At 38.7% G+C, this 16,539-nt stretch overlaps 2 protein-coding genes across 4 annotated transcripts in view; one reads left to right on the top strand and one right to left on the bottom strand.

The window, feature by feature from the left end:
- The window catches only part of exoc4 (exocyst complex component 4), a 110,210-nt gene extending 103,622 nt beyond the window's left edge, over positions 1-6,588 (bottom strand). For both annotated transcript variants that reach the window (XM_056367680.1, XM_056367681.1), the window contains exons 1-3: positions 6,476-6,588; positions 4,996-5,185; positions 3,872-4,066 (exon numbers count right to left, since the gene is read on the bottom strand). In XM_056367680.1, coding sequence (XP_056223655.1) covers positions 3,872-4,066; positions 4,996-5,185; positions 6,476-6,555 — 465 coding nt within the window. In that variant the 5' untranslated portion in view covers positions 6,556-6,588. The remainder of the gene's footprint in view (positions 1-3,871; positions 4,067-4,995; positions 5,186-6,475) is intronic.
- A 6,665-nt stretch (positions 6,589-13,253) lies between these two features.
- The window catches only part of chchd3a (coiled-coil-helix-coiled-coil-helix domain containing 3a), a 65,348-nt gene continuing 62,062 nt past the window's right edge, over positions 13,254-16,539 (top strand). The window contains exons 1-3 of one of the 2 annotated variants that reach the window (XM_056368060.1): positions 13,254-13,483; positions 14,579-14,854; positions 15,410-15,503. In XM_056368060.1, coding sequence (XP_056224035.1) covers positions 13,403-13,483; positions 14,579-14,854; positions 15,410-15,503 — 451 coding nt within the window. In that variant the 5' untranslated portion in view covers positions 13,254-13,402. The other variant, XM_056368059.1, reaches the window with a different exon arrangement.

Here is a 16,539-nt window from a genome sequence, read left to right as displayed (position 1 = left end):
GTGACAACACACCAGCCAAGCACAGGTTACCCTCAGCTGTATTTCGCAAGTTTTATTGTGTCTGGTCAAACTTTAGCAACATGCATTCCTGTTTCCACTATCTATTTACTGAGATCGCTTAAAATAACTGAATCAGTAAATATTGTTTTGCTTTGGTATATTCTATTTTTTTTTACATCCTTTGCCTACACTGGAGATGACATACAAAATACATGTCCACAGAGGAAGACAGAGGACAACAATTTAGGGAGGGGACAACACATGACAAGGACACCTGAACCAGGGACACCCCACTGTATATATGCAACACATTTTGTGGCCAGTGTACATTCTACATAAAACCTTCATAACAGTGAAAGAAACATTAATTACACAACCAATATTTGCTTGCCTCTAAATGGCCTCTACCCACAAGTATTAGGATACTACTCTAAAACTCCACACTACACATATAGACCAATCATCTACAGGAAAAAAAAACACTCTAGTGGACCTCTATAAGGTCATATTAATTATTGCCCCTAACCCTATAAAGAGAGTGGAGAGTTCACCAGGAAATTAAATCGCTCAACATCATTCGATTTTAAAATACAGCTTCTACTTTCAATGTAAAACAAGAGGTCCACTGGCTTTTGTTCCTTCAACCAGAACAAACACTATTCAGACAAAAGACGCTCACATAAATATCAACCAATGCATTATTTAACCCCTTCATTTCCTCAATGGGTTAGGCAGTCCCCAGGATTTTTCACTTAATGACACCTGTACATGCAGCTCCCTTTATGTCTATCGCCAACTCCAAGAAAGTGAGCAATGCTGAGGCTTCACGCCATGTTTACAATGAGAGAGTGACACTCATTGCAATATTTCTAATCAGCTGAATAACCTGTTAATGTATTTATTTTATTCATTAATTTGATTAAATTGAATTTTATCATCAAAATCAAAATTATTATATTATTATTTCATTCTATTTTCAATTGACCTACAAATATACACACTATTTTGTACAATATTTGAAAAATATATTTCACTCAAAAAACTGAATTTAAGTCTAGTCATGTGCTCCTAAGTCACACTCTTTATTACTCCAAATTCACTCAGTCTGCCTCCCTCCTTTTCAGTTTTCATTAGCAGGAGCAGCAGTGGTTGTGGTGTGTTTACATTTAATGGCCATTAAATAAAATGTGCCAGTCTGTACAGTACATGTGTATTTATGTGCATGTATGTGTTTTTTCGTGTGTATTTCAAAGCAACTAATGGCCTAATGGTAGCGCTGTAGAGAATATTTGCATGACCAGGGCAGGCCAGAAGGCATGGGTCAAGTGTGTGTTGATGCAAATGAGAGCCACATTAGTGACAAGATGAGCTAATGCGCTGCGTGATCAGCCCCCTTTGGCTTAATAGAATAACTCGGCATGCCTGCAAGGCTTTGCATGTTCTGTGTCTGTGCGTGTACACACCTCTCAGATGTGTCTGTATGATTATATGTGTGTGATTGTATGACTGTAAATCATTTAACGCTTATGTGTCTGTGTGTGGGGAGATAACTCATTACCATTGGGCTGGGATGACAGAGGAAGGCTGGTTAACATCATTAGAGGACCAGGCCTGTCAGTGTGATTAGGGATATGAAGTCTCTAGTGAATTTGCTTGTGAGAGACGGACAAATAGGGGAAGAAGGGAGAAGAGAAGAGAAGAGAAGAGAAGAGAAGAGAAGAGAAGAGAAGAGAAGAGAAGAGAAGAAGGGGTAATAGCAATTGTATGTGGATCCACCTGCGTTTTTTGTTACTACAGGAACAAGGAGAGGAGAAGAGAGGATAGGAGAGGAGAGGAGAGGAGTTTTTCTAAAACCAAAGCCAGTCTTGTTTTTAAACAACCCCATGGGGTTTAAGACTGCCATTCAATAGCAGACAGAGAGCATAGTCTGAATTCTAATTGTCAACCCTTAGAGATAAGCCTCACATAAACACAAGGCTGCGAAGTTTATCCCTGGCTAATCTACTCCTGCTACAGTACCAGGCGAAAATTATAAGAAAGATTTATACTGCATGTATCTGTAAGCACAAAACAACTTTTGTTACGGATGGAAAAGAAAGAGAAAGAAAGAAAAAAGAAAGAAAGAACGAAAGAAAGAAAGAAAGAAAGAAAGAAAGAAAGAAAGAAAGAAATGCAATGTGAAAGACTAAAGCCTGCGAGATGTTAATCTGACAGATGAGTGCCATAATGAGTGACAGCATGATGGGAACTCTCTGAGAAGTGACACAGACAGTATGATGTCACAGCACAGAGACACAGTCTGTCCTGAGACTATAAAATATATCCGCAAAGAAATTTAGGAAACACTGCATGGTCTTTCACGATTTCATATAAATCTAATTATCACATTCTGCCTGATTATCATGTTTTTCCAAAAATCTAGTGAAAATTTCTGTTAGTTGGGGGTAATATTCTATTTCGCCAGTTTCAAGTGAAAGTTAGATTTGTGTTGAGAGATTTTTTTTCACACTTACCAATACACATTCTATAAACATTTAAAAGTTGATATACGCTGGAAACAAGCAGTCATTTTTAGTTTGCCTGTTTAAAAATGGCAATAAATGAAATGAAATGGCAATTGCTGAGCTAACAATACATCAAATTCGCTAAAAAGCTTTTCTGCACTTCAGTTCAGTGCATGCTATTATTTTAGCTCACAGGTAGCCTTTATTGCTCCATGTCAAAAGTAATAATGTTGAAATGTTGGTGGAATCATTCATATATCAAATGTGTTATTTCAAGGATGTTATTGGGCCATTTTTTAATCTCTACTATCATCCTCTACTTTGGCTTAAGTGCAGGTTATTCAAAGTGGACTTTTCACACATTACTTATTCATGAACTGCATAAATATGTCACCAAAGCAAAAAGTAGAACGAATGCATCCAACATCATTTTGATAGTTAAAGGCACATAAAATGTGCTTTAAAGTCTGCTTTTTCCGTATCAATGAAAATGCACCATCCTGATCAAGTAAAGTGTATTTGAAGTTTGCAAGACAGAGGCGAAACGTCCAACTGACTTTGAACTTTCCGCAACCTTTCAAAACATGCTGAACTGACTGAGCACAGGTTGAATGAAGTTCCACTTCTTTCCACCCCCACAAAAGGATTTTTCATGGTCCTTTGGGTGCACCATCATCCCTCTTTTTCCTCCTCCTCAGATAACCCCATTCTAGCAAACTAATTATTACCAAAGTCTGAAGGAAGATGTGTGGGAGTGAGAGAGGAAGGGAGAGAGGAAAGGGAAGGAAAGGAAAGGAACAGAGAGATCACAGAGCCTGGTCGTTTAGTCCTCAATGCCATCCTCCAGCTCCCCTGCCAAGCATACTGCAAAACACACATCAAAAGACCAACAGTACATGCATACATACACACCTGCAGCGCCCTCACTGCACTTAGATGGTGTCTGCTTGAAGTAAAAGAGTTGCACCCAATGGACTGTTCAAGGCTAGAAAAGGCTTCTTTAAAAGGATGAGAGGCACCAGGAAATCAATCTCAGCAGCAACACTTCATAAACACTGCTGTTTATATATGAGTACTGTGCACACAATGGGTCTCAAAGCACCCTATCAGTATTGCCTCATATGCATTTACACTGTCAATTGGTTTTCCCACAACTTCAGCAACAAAACACCAATCTGTTCCTTTTTCCATTTCTCACTTTCTTTACCTTGCATACCATCCAAACAAACTGGACAAAACATAAAAAAAAATGTATCATGCAGTCTATGTTTTTCTCACTCTCTGTCTGACTGAAATAATCTACAGCTCACACATACTCAAAACATACAAAGATGCTCATACAACTCTCTGACCATGAGTCTACTCACCAGCATATCCGTGGCATGAAGGTAGTGCTTGCTTGCCATATAGGCCTCTAGCCGTTGAGGCACCTGCTTGATGCTTTCAATTTCATCAAGCAGCTGGAGGACATGTTTGTGTTCAATGCCTTCTATCCACAGCTTCCTCAGCTCATCCCTTTTGCAGTGTAGAAGCATCTTACAAGACAGAAGGTTCTCCTTCACCTGCAGGAAAGAGTGCATTGAAGTCATACAATTGAGGCACAACACCAAGCTTGGCCGCTAGGGCTATTTTAAAAACGGTATTACCCCAGAACAAAAGCATTTTGGAAGTGTGGAACAAACTGTTATGACTCAGTAAGTGTAAGTTGGTTATTACTGCTCAAGTCATAATATTGAGAGATTTTAGGTTACTTTCAAAATAGTTTGTTATTCGTTGCTTTCACTGCACTACCCGCTGACCTGAAACAACAAAAAACCTAAGTAATGTAACAAGATATTTTAGCTGTTCTAAATAACTTTTGATTAATCTATCCATTTTTGGTGTGACAACTAGACACAGGCAGACTTCTTAATATTATCAAGAACATGGCAACTTTAATCTCATAAAATTAAAGATTACTATCAGATGATGTGGAAATAGAGGGGTGCCATTGACAGGCTACTGAAATCAAGCACTGTAAAGAAATATCCATGGCAGATATGGCATACAGCCTTAAAGTTGACTCTTCTTTTTTGCCAAATCTATATTTTTTTTGTTCATGAGGGGCTGCCCTCAACATTTTGAATAATTTTAACAAATGTGATTGAGAAAATTACATCCAGGGGGCTATGGGTTCTGGACTTCAGCTGCCAATTGTTAAGTAGGCATTTTTCTTCTTGGGTGAACAGGATTTGTGTTAATTAAGTCAGTCTTTCAGTCTTGGAGAACAAAAAGCCTAAAAACTCAGATAAGAGACCCTTTTAATAAATGAACAAACAAATGCAAATTAAAGAAAAAAGCTTATCTGTTTTGTTTTTCATTACACATCTTAAAGCAACTGCTCTGAAATCCATCTGAAACAATGTAGGCATGAACTCTAGCAATAATTTTCACAACCCTTCAGGTTCATGTCATCCAGTGTACATTTTGAATACATCTATCTGTTCCCTACCTGTTTGATCTTGTTGCGGGAGCTGGTGATGCGCTCTGTGATGCTCTGGTAAGTCCTGATGGCAGTGGTGAGTTCAGCATAATGCTGAACAATCAGCTCATCTAAATCCCTGTCACATGTCTCAAAGGCCTCTTCCAGACGACCCTTCTCTGTCTCCCTGTCCTGCACATCATCACTGCTGGACAGAGTCCTGTATCAGGGGAAGAGGGAAGGGACAAGTAAGATTCAATCTACTAACTAAATTCACATCAGAAATCTGGATGAGGCATCAGTGTTATCTCATCAGAGTGGAGTGCAGAGACCCTCAGGAAACGGCAATTGCAAGCTGAGTTTGAGCTAAGTGGGAGCTTAGATAAAGCACTTGACAGCAGTATAAGGTAAAAGAGGGAAAACACGGGGACAGTAACAGTGCAAGACTATGGATGTCAACATATCCCTACAGTATAGGGCTGCATGGCAACATTAATAGGTACGTTCATTCTGTAAAAAGTGGATCTAGCAGCAGTGTAAGTAGTACTGGTAGATGAGGCTCATTTGATCGTCCTGGTTTAAAAAAGTAATCATTTATTTACATTTTATAGCCTAAATTAAACAATTTCATGTATTACATACTGAGAACCCATTGGAGCACTTACAGATGCCTGGACATGGATATTCGTTATCATCACTTTCAGAATCCTGTAACTGTGAAGTTTTGTTAGTCTCCGTGTACATTTTCCTCTCTCCAAAGGAGAAAGTAAGACTTGGAGACAGTTAAATTGAGCTATCATGACCGTTAGGGTCACTGACTTGGTTACAAGAGTCACAGTAGTTACAGTGTGTGCCTCTAACTAATGCATCTTTTTTTTTTTTTTTTTTTTTACTTTTTCAGCGATAAATCGATCCCTGTCCATATATAAGCCACAGTGCTCCGACATAACAAACTAGTAAAACTTAAAAACCCAAACAAGTCTTTTCATAGAACTTAGCAACTGTTGCTAAGAGACACCTCCAAAATCATTGAGGTTGGTCATTGAGCCATTTAGATATTTAAAAAAAAAAGTACATTACCATCCACCGGGCAAAAGAAAAGCCCAGTTGTTTCGTTCTTTAACCTCTACTGACTACTACTACAACTTCTACTCTCTCTATATATATATATTTTATTTTATTGACAGTGCCGAATAATGAGTGAGCTTCAAATTGTGAAAGGCACACGTCGTGACGAAGTCATATTTTACATTTATTTTGCTTCAGGAAGAAATAAAACTGCTGATATCATTTACCGACATATAATATTGGAAATAAAAATACTAAATGCGTGTGCTTTAATTTATTTCATACAATTAACAATACAGGAAGGATGTGGCTAACATAGCTAATTTAGCTTAAAAGCTAGCTGTCAATCGGTCTCTGAGTCCAAATACAAGCACAGTTCAAGGGCTGTCTCACATCTTTCCAGCGCTGTTAACTGTATTTAATGAATGCGACAAAACCTCACCTTATGACGGAGATGAGAAGACCAGAAGGGTCTTTGTTTTTGCTAACAGCACTCCTGTATCTCCCTGTATCAGCTGCCATTTTTCCAGCTGCGGCACCCAAACAGGAAGACAGAAGCGCGAGGTTACACGACGGAATTCTGGGAGTTGTGGTTTGAGCTTGGAATGTAACTCAGCAACAGTGGTGCACATTTCTGTGCCTTCTGCAAACAAATGGTGTAACTACATTGATATTGGTAATAGAAAACAATTAAATGGAAATTGGTAGCTCAAAACTTAAACATGATACAATAGTGGGTCTGAATCTATAGGTCTGTATTTGTTTCTTTATAGATAAACCATTCAAATAATCGCATTTTAATTTTAACTTATTTTTATTTTTAACATTGTGTACTAAATTGATCTCCATGAACAGGACTGTCTATTGTGCACAATGTTACAGACAGTGATAAATATTCCTGCTGCAATATTTCAATGCAATATTGACATTTTTGGGTAATTTTTGCATACCACACAAACATCACAATAGAAAAACTGTTCCATTGTAACACTTTCAGTCCAGTCCTCTTGAGAGTGATAAAGAAAAGGTTGAGCTGAGGAGAAAGGAGAGAGACAGTGTGTGTCAGTGAGTTAATAGCCTCCACCATTTAGAACATATAGTGCTGGATTTGACGGGGCTCTCCTGTGCTGTATCTCTGACAATCTCTGCTGTACCAATGAGAATGAGGGAGGGCATTGATTCTGGAGCAAAAGAGGTCGATTCCCAGCAGCCTGGGTCCTGATTGATGCACTGGTGGACTGGCAAGATAACATTGTGGGTGATCTTTGTGCCCCGCCCCCCCCAAAAAAAGAAAGGAAAAAAAAAGAAAAAAGAAACAATCGCTGTGTCATGCAGGAGCCACAGTTTTTCTTTGAAGGCGCCTAGCTTCCCAGGTCCAAGTTTAATTTTTAAGTTCTTATCACCTTACCCTGCAGCCCATGTCCCATCAGTCCAACTAATCTGCTAGGCTTCTTTTCTCCAATAACACAGCACCAAGGTTATTTCTTTCATCTGGATGTGTGTTTGGACACTAAGTGATTGCTTTGACTGACTGACCTGTGTGTGGATTAAATGCAAGGGCAATTATGTCTTTGTAGGACATGCCTTTAAGCTATAGATCTAAATGCAGATGCTGTGTCTCAGTTACTCTGTGTCCTTTGTCTGGTGTCCAGAAAAGAAAATATAGATTCTGTAAGCGGTGACTGTTATAGCTCTTTGAATAATGGTGCAGCCACTTTAACAAGTCAACTGAATTTGTTTAAGTTTGAAGAAAACAGCTGATGATATGGATTAAGATGAGAGAGGAGCTCTTTTAGAAAAAGCAGGCATTTAAGCAGATGGTTTCCATTGGAAAAGGTTCTTGTGATCATTAAACAATAATGTTTTTGATCTTAGGAATATATTGTTGTTGTTACTCTTGGGTTAAAATAAATAATATGTAAATAAATAAATGTGACACTGTTAATATATGCTAATAGCTTTAATGATTATAGTGAGAGACATACAATGGAAACATAACAAGGTTGTATAAATACAGTATTTTCACCTCTCCAATTACACCCTTTGGAAACTTGTAACATAATGTCATCCCTTGGTGATTAAGAAGGAGATACTTCCTTACTTGTTTCCATGGAAATGTGGTTGAGGGGAAACAGCAAAACACCGCATCTATTATATCCCTTTTTGATTTTTCACTTAATCTTGACTTGGATAAAACAAAACATGTGTCTCATATCTCTAGCTCAATGCACAACCTGCATTAGGATACAGTCCCTCATAGTCATTTCATAGTCTATGTTTTATTCCATTCCTTTTCCAGACATGCTTGATTCAATTGATATCTTTATTGAGTAGAGCACTCAATTTTGCAGAAATGACAACGAAATAAGATTAGATGAAGATTTATGGATGCCTAATCAATTCAAATATCACATGGCAAAGTAAGAGGTATTGCCAAAAGGCGGCAATGATAAAACTTAAGAGGACAGAACAAGATGAAAAAGTATATATCCACACTGTCCACTTTTTGGAACTATATAACAGAATATTGTTCAAATCGACCACATTTACTTCTTGTTTTGGAGAACCTCATCTTGTAGGAGAAGATGTGATGTTTGAGTTGCTTTGAGGTAGCAGGTTTTTCAGCCAGCAAAAGCAATTTTCTTTTTGTGCTGCAGGGAATTTTAAAGCAGCAAATGTTAACTGATTCATATAATTGTATAAATGGAAGTGCGGAGGAAATGCAAGGTGTGAAAACAAGATGATGATAGGCAATAGTGCAAATTATGTTCACATCATAGGTGGTAGTAATATATGAGAAAAATGTAAAACACTGAACATGCAGGGAAACCGACTTTTCACTCACCTCCACGTAGTTATTGAATGAAATATTACCAGTAAATTCACTAGCTCACCAAACAGCATAATTGCTCAGTGTCAAAGTCAGTTTTAATAATTATCTTGTTTATGATAATAATGCTGTCATAAATAACAAGAAAAAGCCCTTTATACACTCTATAATTCAATTATGTCTCTGTTCTATAAGTACTGAATTCAATATAGCCTGAGGCTTTTCAGAGAGTGCCCTCAGGGCATCACTACACATTCTACTGCTTTATTACATAATCTGTTCATAATATACTCGCTGTAGAGGTGACGAAGAACCCATGGGGGAAACTGTCCATGATAATATGACAAAATTTGAAACATCTGAATACCCATTATCTCAGAGTACAACAGAAAATGAAAACTAATTAAAAGTCAGGATCTGAGAAAATACTGCATGTATTTTACTGTGTTATTAAATGCGCATTTATATATGTATATGTATATGTATATGTATATGTATATGTATATGTATATGTATACGTATATATATCTCTATGTCCAGTTTTTTCAAGACATACCTCATGTCACCATATTCCATGATTGACATCCTTTACTGTAACCAATTCTAACATCCTGTCCTTAGCTTTCTTTTCCAATTTGCTCATATATGAAGGTTATGTGTTTACTTTTGCACAAACAGTATGATCAGCCATTCTGGTACATAGTTTTATATTAAAAAAATATGTATTTGATCAAGGTTTATATTGTGTAAAAGATCCGAATGTGAGCCCTCTGTGTTTATGGAATTTCTCAATAATATTAAAGTATACAGAACCACAGTGAATTCTTAAAAAGGCTTTTATTGATTTCTTTTTGCACGGCATCTGAAACATTTACAGTGAAGAAAACATAAAAACAACTGAAAAGAGCATTATAAAAATTATATTGGGTTATTGTTTGTGTATCATATATCAAGTTGATGATTCTTATGAACTGTCATTAGTGCCACGGGTGCTCAGCTCCGAGGCATCTATTAATATTCTGTTTCGGGTTTATTATTCTTCCACCAAATTTGGGCACGTAACTCGTCCCGCAGCTTTGAGAAAACCCCGGTAATATATACATCAAAATGTGCGTCTTGATCCCGCAAGGGGTGCTATGACTTTTGGTGTTAAAATTCCAATTTTTCCCAAAGTTATTCCCAAAAAACTGGGAATAAATAATGCATTAGAAATGCATTGGAATTTTCTTTAGAAACCCACCTTTTTTTGACAAAATTGCACCTTTTTTCTGAGTCACCCAGCTCTCTCATACCTGCACGTAGAAATGTGATTCAAACTATAAAACGGAGGAAAACTTCTGCTCTCTCAAAAAGACAGGAACTGTTTTACATAACATGTAAACTTTTCAAACTGTGAGCACTCAAAGGAGGAGTGCAAATCACTTTTTCTTCAAAGTTAGAGTGAAAGCATCAGTTGGCTAGAGTGCGTGAAGCAGTAAAAAATAACCTTTATTTTTATTTTTAACTCGAGCTCGCGGCCAAACCGTAAAAAGGAGACAAATAATTATTTCTGAAAATGTAGACATAGTTGTTGGGATTCATAAAATGTAACTTTGACAGGCAGGGTCTGCACAAAATTCAAACGGGGGTGCTGAGTCCGGCAGCAATACCTGTCTCACTCTCATTGACACCTAATGTAATCGTCTTTTTTTTTCAAAAGAATCTCACTCTGTCTTCGCACTGAGCTTACTCACTCATTTTAAGGAATATCTGAATAAAATAGAGACTGTAGAAACTTCTGGCTTCAGTGTCTGGCACTGTCTTTTCGGTTTATGAAAAGAAGTAACGGTTTTCTCATAATTTGCAGTTGTTTGAAGCCATGTAGAAGCCAAATTCTGGGCAGATTTTCACATTGCCATGGCAACGGCAGCTCCTGACCTGTGTGCGTGCGTGCGTGCGCCTAGCAACCAGATAACCAACTCTCCAAGCTCTGCTAGCTTTACATTAGCCGCATGTTAGGTCTTAAATTACATTTAGTTAGGTCTTAAATATGTAAGACCATTTACTGCTTCCTTCGTAGCTTTTTTTTTTTGTTTTGTTAAAAGAGTGAATGAAGTTGTGACGGTCTCCGCTGAGACAGAGGAGAGGAGAAGCTACTAGCCCTCTCTCACTGTCACTTCTAGTCGCGTTGCTCTCCTCCCCAGTAATGTTAAATTTAGCACAGAAAAAAACATAATAGTGGTAATTTAAATAGCGGTTCATGGGATTTATTAACCCTCAGGGGTCCCTCTGTCCTTTTTTGGACATTTTCTTCACTTTTCTTTTTTGATTTGCTGATCATTTTGGCTGTGTTACAGCTGAAGGTATGGATACACAGAAAATGCTATAAAATCATCATATATCAATATTTTTTTCTGCTTTTTTTGCATAAATCTCTTAAACCACTTCAGTTCTGCTCAAACCTATCAAATGTTTATTAGTTTTCGGGATTTTAACCCTTTAAATGCCAGTTTGAAGACATGTTGCCTCTTGTTTTATTAAAAAAAACAACATAGAATATGAGATATTTCCCACATAATACATGATGGAGGGATGTGACATTGTTTTATATCAGAGTCTTTTATATCAAGACATTTCTCAAAACCAGAGTATGATCAGGGTGTCTTTTGAACACTGGAAATAAATCATGTACTCATCCCGGCAGTAGCCCCCGTGGCACTCAAAATTTCCCTGGAATTTTCTAGTTCCTTATAATATCCTCTGCAGGCGTATCAAATTTCCAGCTGCTGTATGAGGCTGTGTGAGTTTCTGAAATGGATATTGTTTATAAAAAAGAAAGTTACAATTATGCAGAAAAGCTGAACTCACTCAACACACTTACAGTTTAACTTTTTCTATCTGTTTCTAAATTAATATACATAAACAAAATGACTAATTTATTGACTACTTGATAAAAATTCCTGCTGATGTTCGAGTTGAAGATGAATGTTAAGCATGTATACTTGACCTTTCTGCATTCATCTGATTCACAAATATTAATGAAAGTACATTTTGTCTTTTTTTCAATCAATATTTAATTGTGTAAATGTATTTTTTGTCTTCTCTGTGATTGTTTTGCACTTTTCATGTATCAAATATTCCAGTACAGTCAGGTTGTAATATCCCCCTCCCTCCACTCTCTCTGCAGCTCTATTTCCATTTCAGGAGCTGTCTTTGTTTCTTCTGATGGGTCTTGCAACTCAAGAAGAGCCATTAAAATCAATCTGATGATAATGTTCGATCATTAAGGCCACGTACTTCACCCTTTTCCGTCTCTCATAACATTACTATAGTCTTGCTTTCCTCATTTTGTCTTTATGTCAGCTCAAGATGAGCAACATTGCAAATAACTAGAAAATGCAATTTCTGAAGAAATTGCAGTGTGGTTGCCGGCTTCTGCAAAAGCTGAAGCTAAACTGCATTGCTGGCTTGAATTTGTATAATCTTGGCCTAGCCCTGCCTGCACCCTTCTAGGCCTGGCCTGGCAACAAGCGAGTCCCCGACCCCAAGAAACTATAGTAGTTTAAAGCGACTGATTCCCATGTTCAGTCAGATTCATGGGGTATCAAACCTCAGTGCTTTCAGACCACAATGTTTCCTTATCATGCAGGGGAATACTCAAACCAAGTAGGCTACTAATAGCTGACACAAAAAGCTTAATAAAATTTGATCATGTGCTTTTTTTTAAAGTATATTTTTTTGGGCTTTTATGCCTTTAATGGACAGCACAGTGGAGAGTGACAGGAAACAGGGAGAGGGGGAATGACATGCAGCGAAAGGCCGTCCGATGCGGGATTCGAACCGGGGCCAACTGCAGCGAGGACTGTAGCCTCTACACATGGAGCACCTGCTTAAACCACTATGCTACACGACGCCCCTGATCATGTGCTTTTAATTAATAATTTGTAATTTAAATATTTTTTATTCAGACATGGTATAAAAAACCAAAATGTAAAGCAGTTGAGGAATACATAGTCTTAGTCTAATGACAAATATTGTGTTTTTTTTCTTTTTTATGCTACCATATTCTGCAAAAAAAATTTTTTTTCAACACTTTATTATATTTTGTTGTGTACAGAGTTTACCAATGCTGCATTCAAAGTATATGTTTATGTTCTATCGGAAAATAGATAGGATTTTAGGGAAAACAAACATTAACTTTAATGACATGACATTACAATGTCGTCAAAATGTGACAGTTTCTGCCAATTTTCTAGAGACTAGTTATGTCAAACACTACAAATCAGACAAACGGTGCTGTCACACTGCCAGTCTATCGCTTACAAATAAAAACCAATGAAAACCGTCGATGTAAAGACGGTAACCCTTCTGTCCAATCCACTCGCGCGTTCTTCAAGTACGTCATGCTAAGGAAGTTCGGACTTGCTGAAGTAGAAGTGTGTGGGCCCTAGCCAGCTATACCTGGCCCTAACACAAGTAAACTGTCAAAAAACAAACGTGGATGTAAGTCGTCCATCTTACATGTAGATAACTGACACTTTGACAACCTGCGGTCTGACAATGGGAGCGAACAACAGTACCCGCCGCGTGTCATTTGAATCAGATGAGAACGAGAATATAACGGTGGTGAAGGGCATACGGGTAAGTGACATTATACAAATTGTGTCGGGCAAACAGCTGTTACATGACTGCCTTAATCCAGAATCAGGTGATACAGTGATGTGATAGAGTGAATCAGGCTGTAACGTTAATGGTTTGCTAAGAGGAATGATCAAATATGGCTTGTCTAAAAGCAGCTATGCTACATTGCAAGCAGACTCTTGCCAGTCTGTAAACTCTCATTCATTCTGAAAGCTACACTGTAGGTTAAGCTAAAGTAATGAAAGAGTTTACAGTTTAACGACACGTTAGTTAATAGGTACTGCAGCGGTTATGAGATTTGGAAAGAGTAAACTTTTAATTATCTTTTTGGAAATGTTGACATTGACGTCACCAGCCACGTGTTCTGCTGTCTGTTACTCAATTTATGAATGAGAGTGATTTCCAACTGGACAGGATGTTGCCTTCTTAGTTCTAGATAATGTTCTCCTTGGGAGGTTTTTGTTTAAAGGTGGAAATAGGTACATGGTGTTAAGGTGGATGGTTATGGAGTCTCTAATAGCTTCTGTTATGAGGTGGGAGTTGTCACAGGTTCTCTCCTGCCACTGTCAGCTGATGTTAAATATAGATTGACAGGCTTTAGCTGATCAGATAAGACTTTAGTTGGCATGTCTATTATTACTCAGTTTGTAAGCCAGCCAAGGGAGGCTAATGTTAACTTTCAATGAGGTGTGAGGTGTAATCCTGTGTATACCAATGCTGTTTATGAAAATGGATTGAAAACAAAGCTTTTTCTTCCATGGCTAGAATAATGTCTCGTTTTCCATAGGAACAGCAACTTAAAAGCAGAGTTTATCACTTCGGAAAGTACTGGAAACAGGGGGGAACAGCTAGGCCATGACCCAGTCCACAGTTATAAAAAATCAGTACCTCTAAATCTCACTTATCAATATGTTGTAGCTCCCTTGTTTAATCCGTTCACAAAGAGAAAAGTAAAAATGAAAGGTTGTGCTTTTATGGGGAGTTATGTGCTGTAACTGTAGATGAAATATACTGTAATATTTTAATTATGTCACACTATTTCTGTAAAACAGTCTCAATGTTCCTCTGAAACTTTTCTTTCCTTCTCCTTTGCAGCTCTCTGAGAATGTCATCAACCGCATGCGGGAACCTGTAGTTCCTCCCAAACACCAACATGCTCCCTCTGCGCCACCTTCCATGGCGCCTACACTCACTCCTCCTCCTCTCCTACGGCCAGTGCCTCCCCTCTTTGACCCGATCACTTCCTTGCCTCCCTCCTCTCCTCTTGTAGAACCTGTTGCATCTCCAGCTCCTCCTCCACCAGCCCCATCTGCCACAGAGTCTGTGGCTGCACCTCCACCACCTCCTCCTCCTCAACCTCCTACAGAACAGGTAGTAGTCCCCACCATAATTGATATGGTGCTCCCAGCTTCATCACCCCCAAATGCTGCTACTGCTGTTGCTGCTCCAGCTTTTGAGCATGAGGTGGCTGCTCCTCCTCTTCCTGCTGCTGTCGAGCCGGTATCTTTGCCTACACCCCTCCCTCCTCCCTCTGCTCCTGCTCCCTGCCCTGCTCCAGCTGTGGTCGAAGCGATCACTCCGCTTGCTCCTCCCCTTGTAATTGAACCATCTCCTCCCTTAAATCAATCGGTTGCTTCACCTCCAGTAATTGAACCCATTGCTCCTCCACATGTGATTGAATCCATTGCTCCTGCATCTGTAGCTGAACCCAAGCCATGTCCTCTTCCTGTCATGATTGAATCCATTGCTGCTCCCCCACCTCCCAAATCGGAACCGCTCTCTTCCCCTGCTGTTCTGGAGCCTGTCACCATCCTGCCACTACATCCCTCAGGGGACACTTCGTCCCCCCGGCCTGCTGAGCCTTTTGCTGCACCTCCCCTGCCAGAGTTTACTGCTCCTTGTGAACCAGTTGCACCTCCTCCTCAGCCCCCCTTGGAGCCAGTATCCCCTGCTTCAGTCCCTGAGCCACTGGCAGTGCCTGAGTCCAGTCCAGTCCCACCATCTCCTGCTGCACCAGCTGGTGAGTTTTATTCCAGGATGCTGGAGGTTTGTGTTTGTAACATATTTCATGAACAAATGCTGATGAAGATCAAGGGTAGCTCGAAACAATGTTAAGAAATAGACCGGATCCAAGCAAGCTATACTTAGTGTTAACTGGATTTTTGCAGTTGTGATTCTTGACCTTGGAGGCACCTGGACAAACTTGTGTCTTGTGCCTTCCAACAAGCAACAGGAATGAATGCTTATTTATAAAAAACAGAAGAAATTAACTGTATCTTTCATTTGATCCTGAATGTATGGAGCATGGTTAATTAGGAAGCAAAAGTTATGAGGAAATGAACTCAACTGACCAAGGATTTAAGTCCAGCTACATTTAAATTTGTATGGGTGTTTACTTTAAGCCACTTTAAGCTTTTTGTCTTGAGCTTTTGGTGCAGATTGCAATTAGTCTTCATTTTAAAAATGGGCCTCACAGTAGCTTTTGTCATATGATGATTCATTGCCAACCCCAAACTGTTAATGAAATGATGAATTCTTTCTTGTAATAATGTTAATAAATTGATGCTGTAATTAGTAGCCCTCAATTCTGCAGTTTCACTGTGGAGCTCAAGTTATCATGATAACCCTTCTTTTTCCTGTGGTGTGTGACCTCACTCAAAAAAGTGATCTCAGTAGTTGCGTCTTTTTTTTAGTTGCATGTGGATATGTTGTTCTTTTTCTCAACATTTTCTAATTTCCCCTTCAGTAAAGCAGCTATAATCAGTATTTTCACTTGGTGAAAAAAGCTATGGGTCATATGACAACTTGTATGTGATAGGAATCACTTGTAATGAAGAACCCACAGAGAATTATCGCCCAACTCTGCAGCTCCTGAAAGCTTTACACAACTTTACAGCATCCTTTAGCTCACTGTTTTGGTTTTCTGGCCCGCAGTTTTACTGTTTTGTTTCGCTCTCAGCAGTGTTTTCAGCTACAACAGGCAGCTGTTTTCAGCAAAGAAAGCTCTTAAAAACCCACTGTACATTACCTGTCCACCACACAACAGCAGACAGACA

This window comes from Seriola aureovittata, chromosome 22, assembly GCF_021018895.1.
Source record: "Seriola aureovittata isolate HTS-2021-v1 ecotype China chromosome 22, ASM2101889v1, whole genome shotgun sequence".
NCBI lineage: Eukaryota > Metazoa > Chordata > Actinopteri > Carangiformes > Carangidae > Seriola > Seriola aureovittata.
Note: the sequence above shows the minus strand (reverse complement) of the source record. Positions and strands in the feature narration are given on the sequence as shown.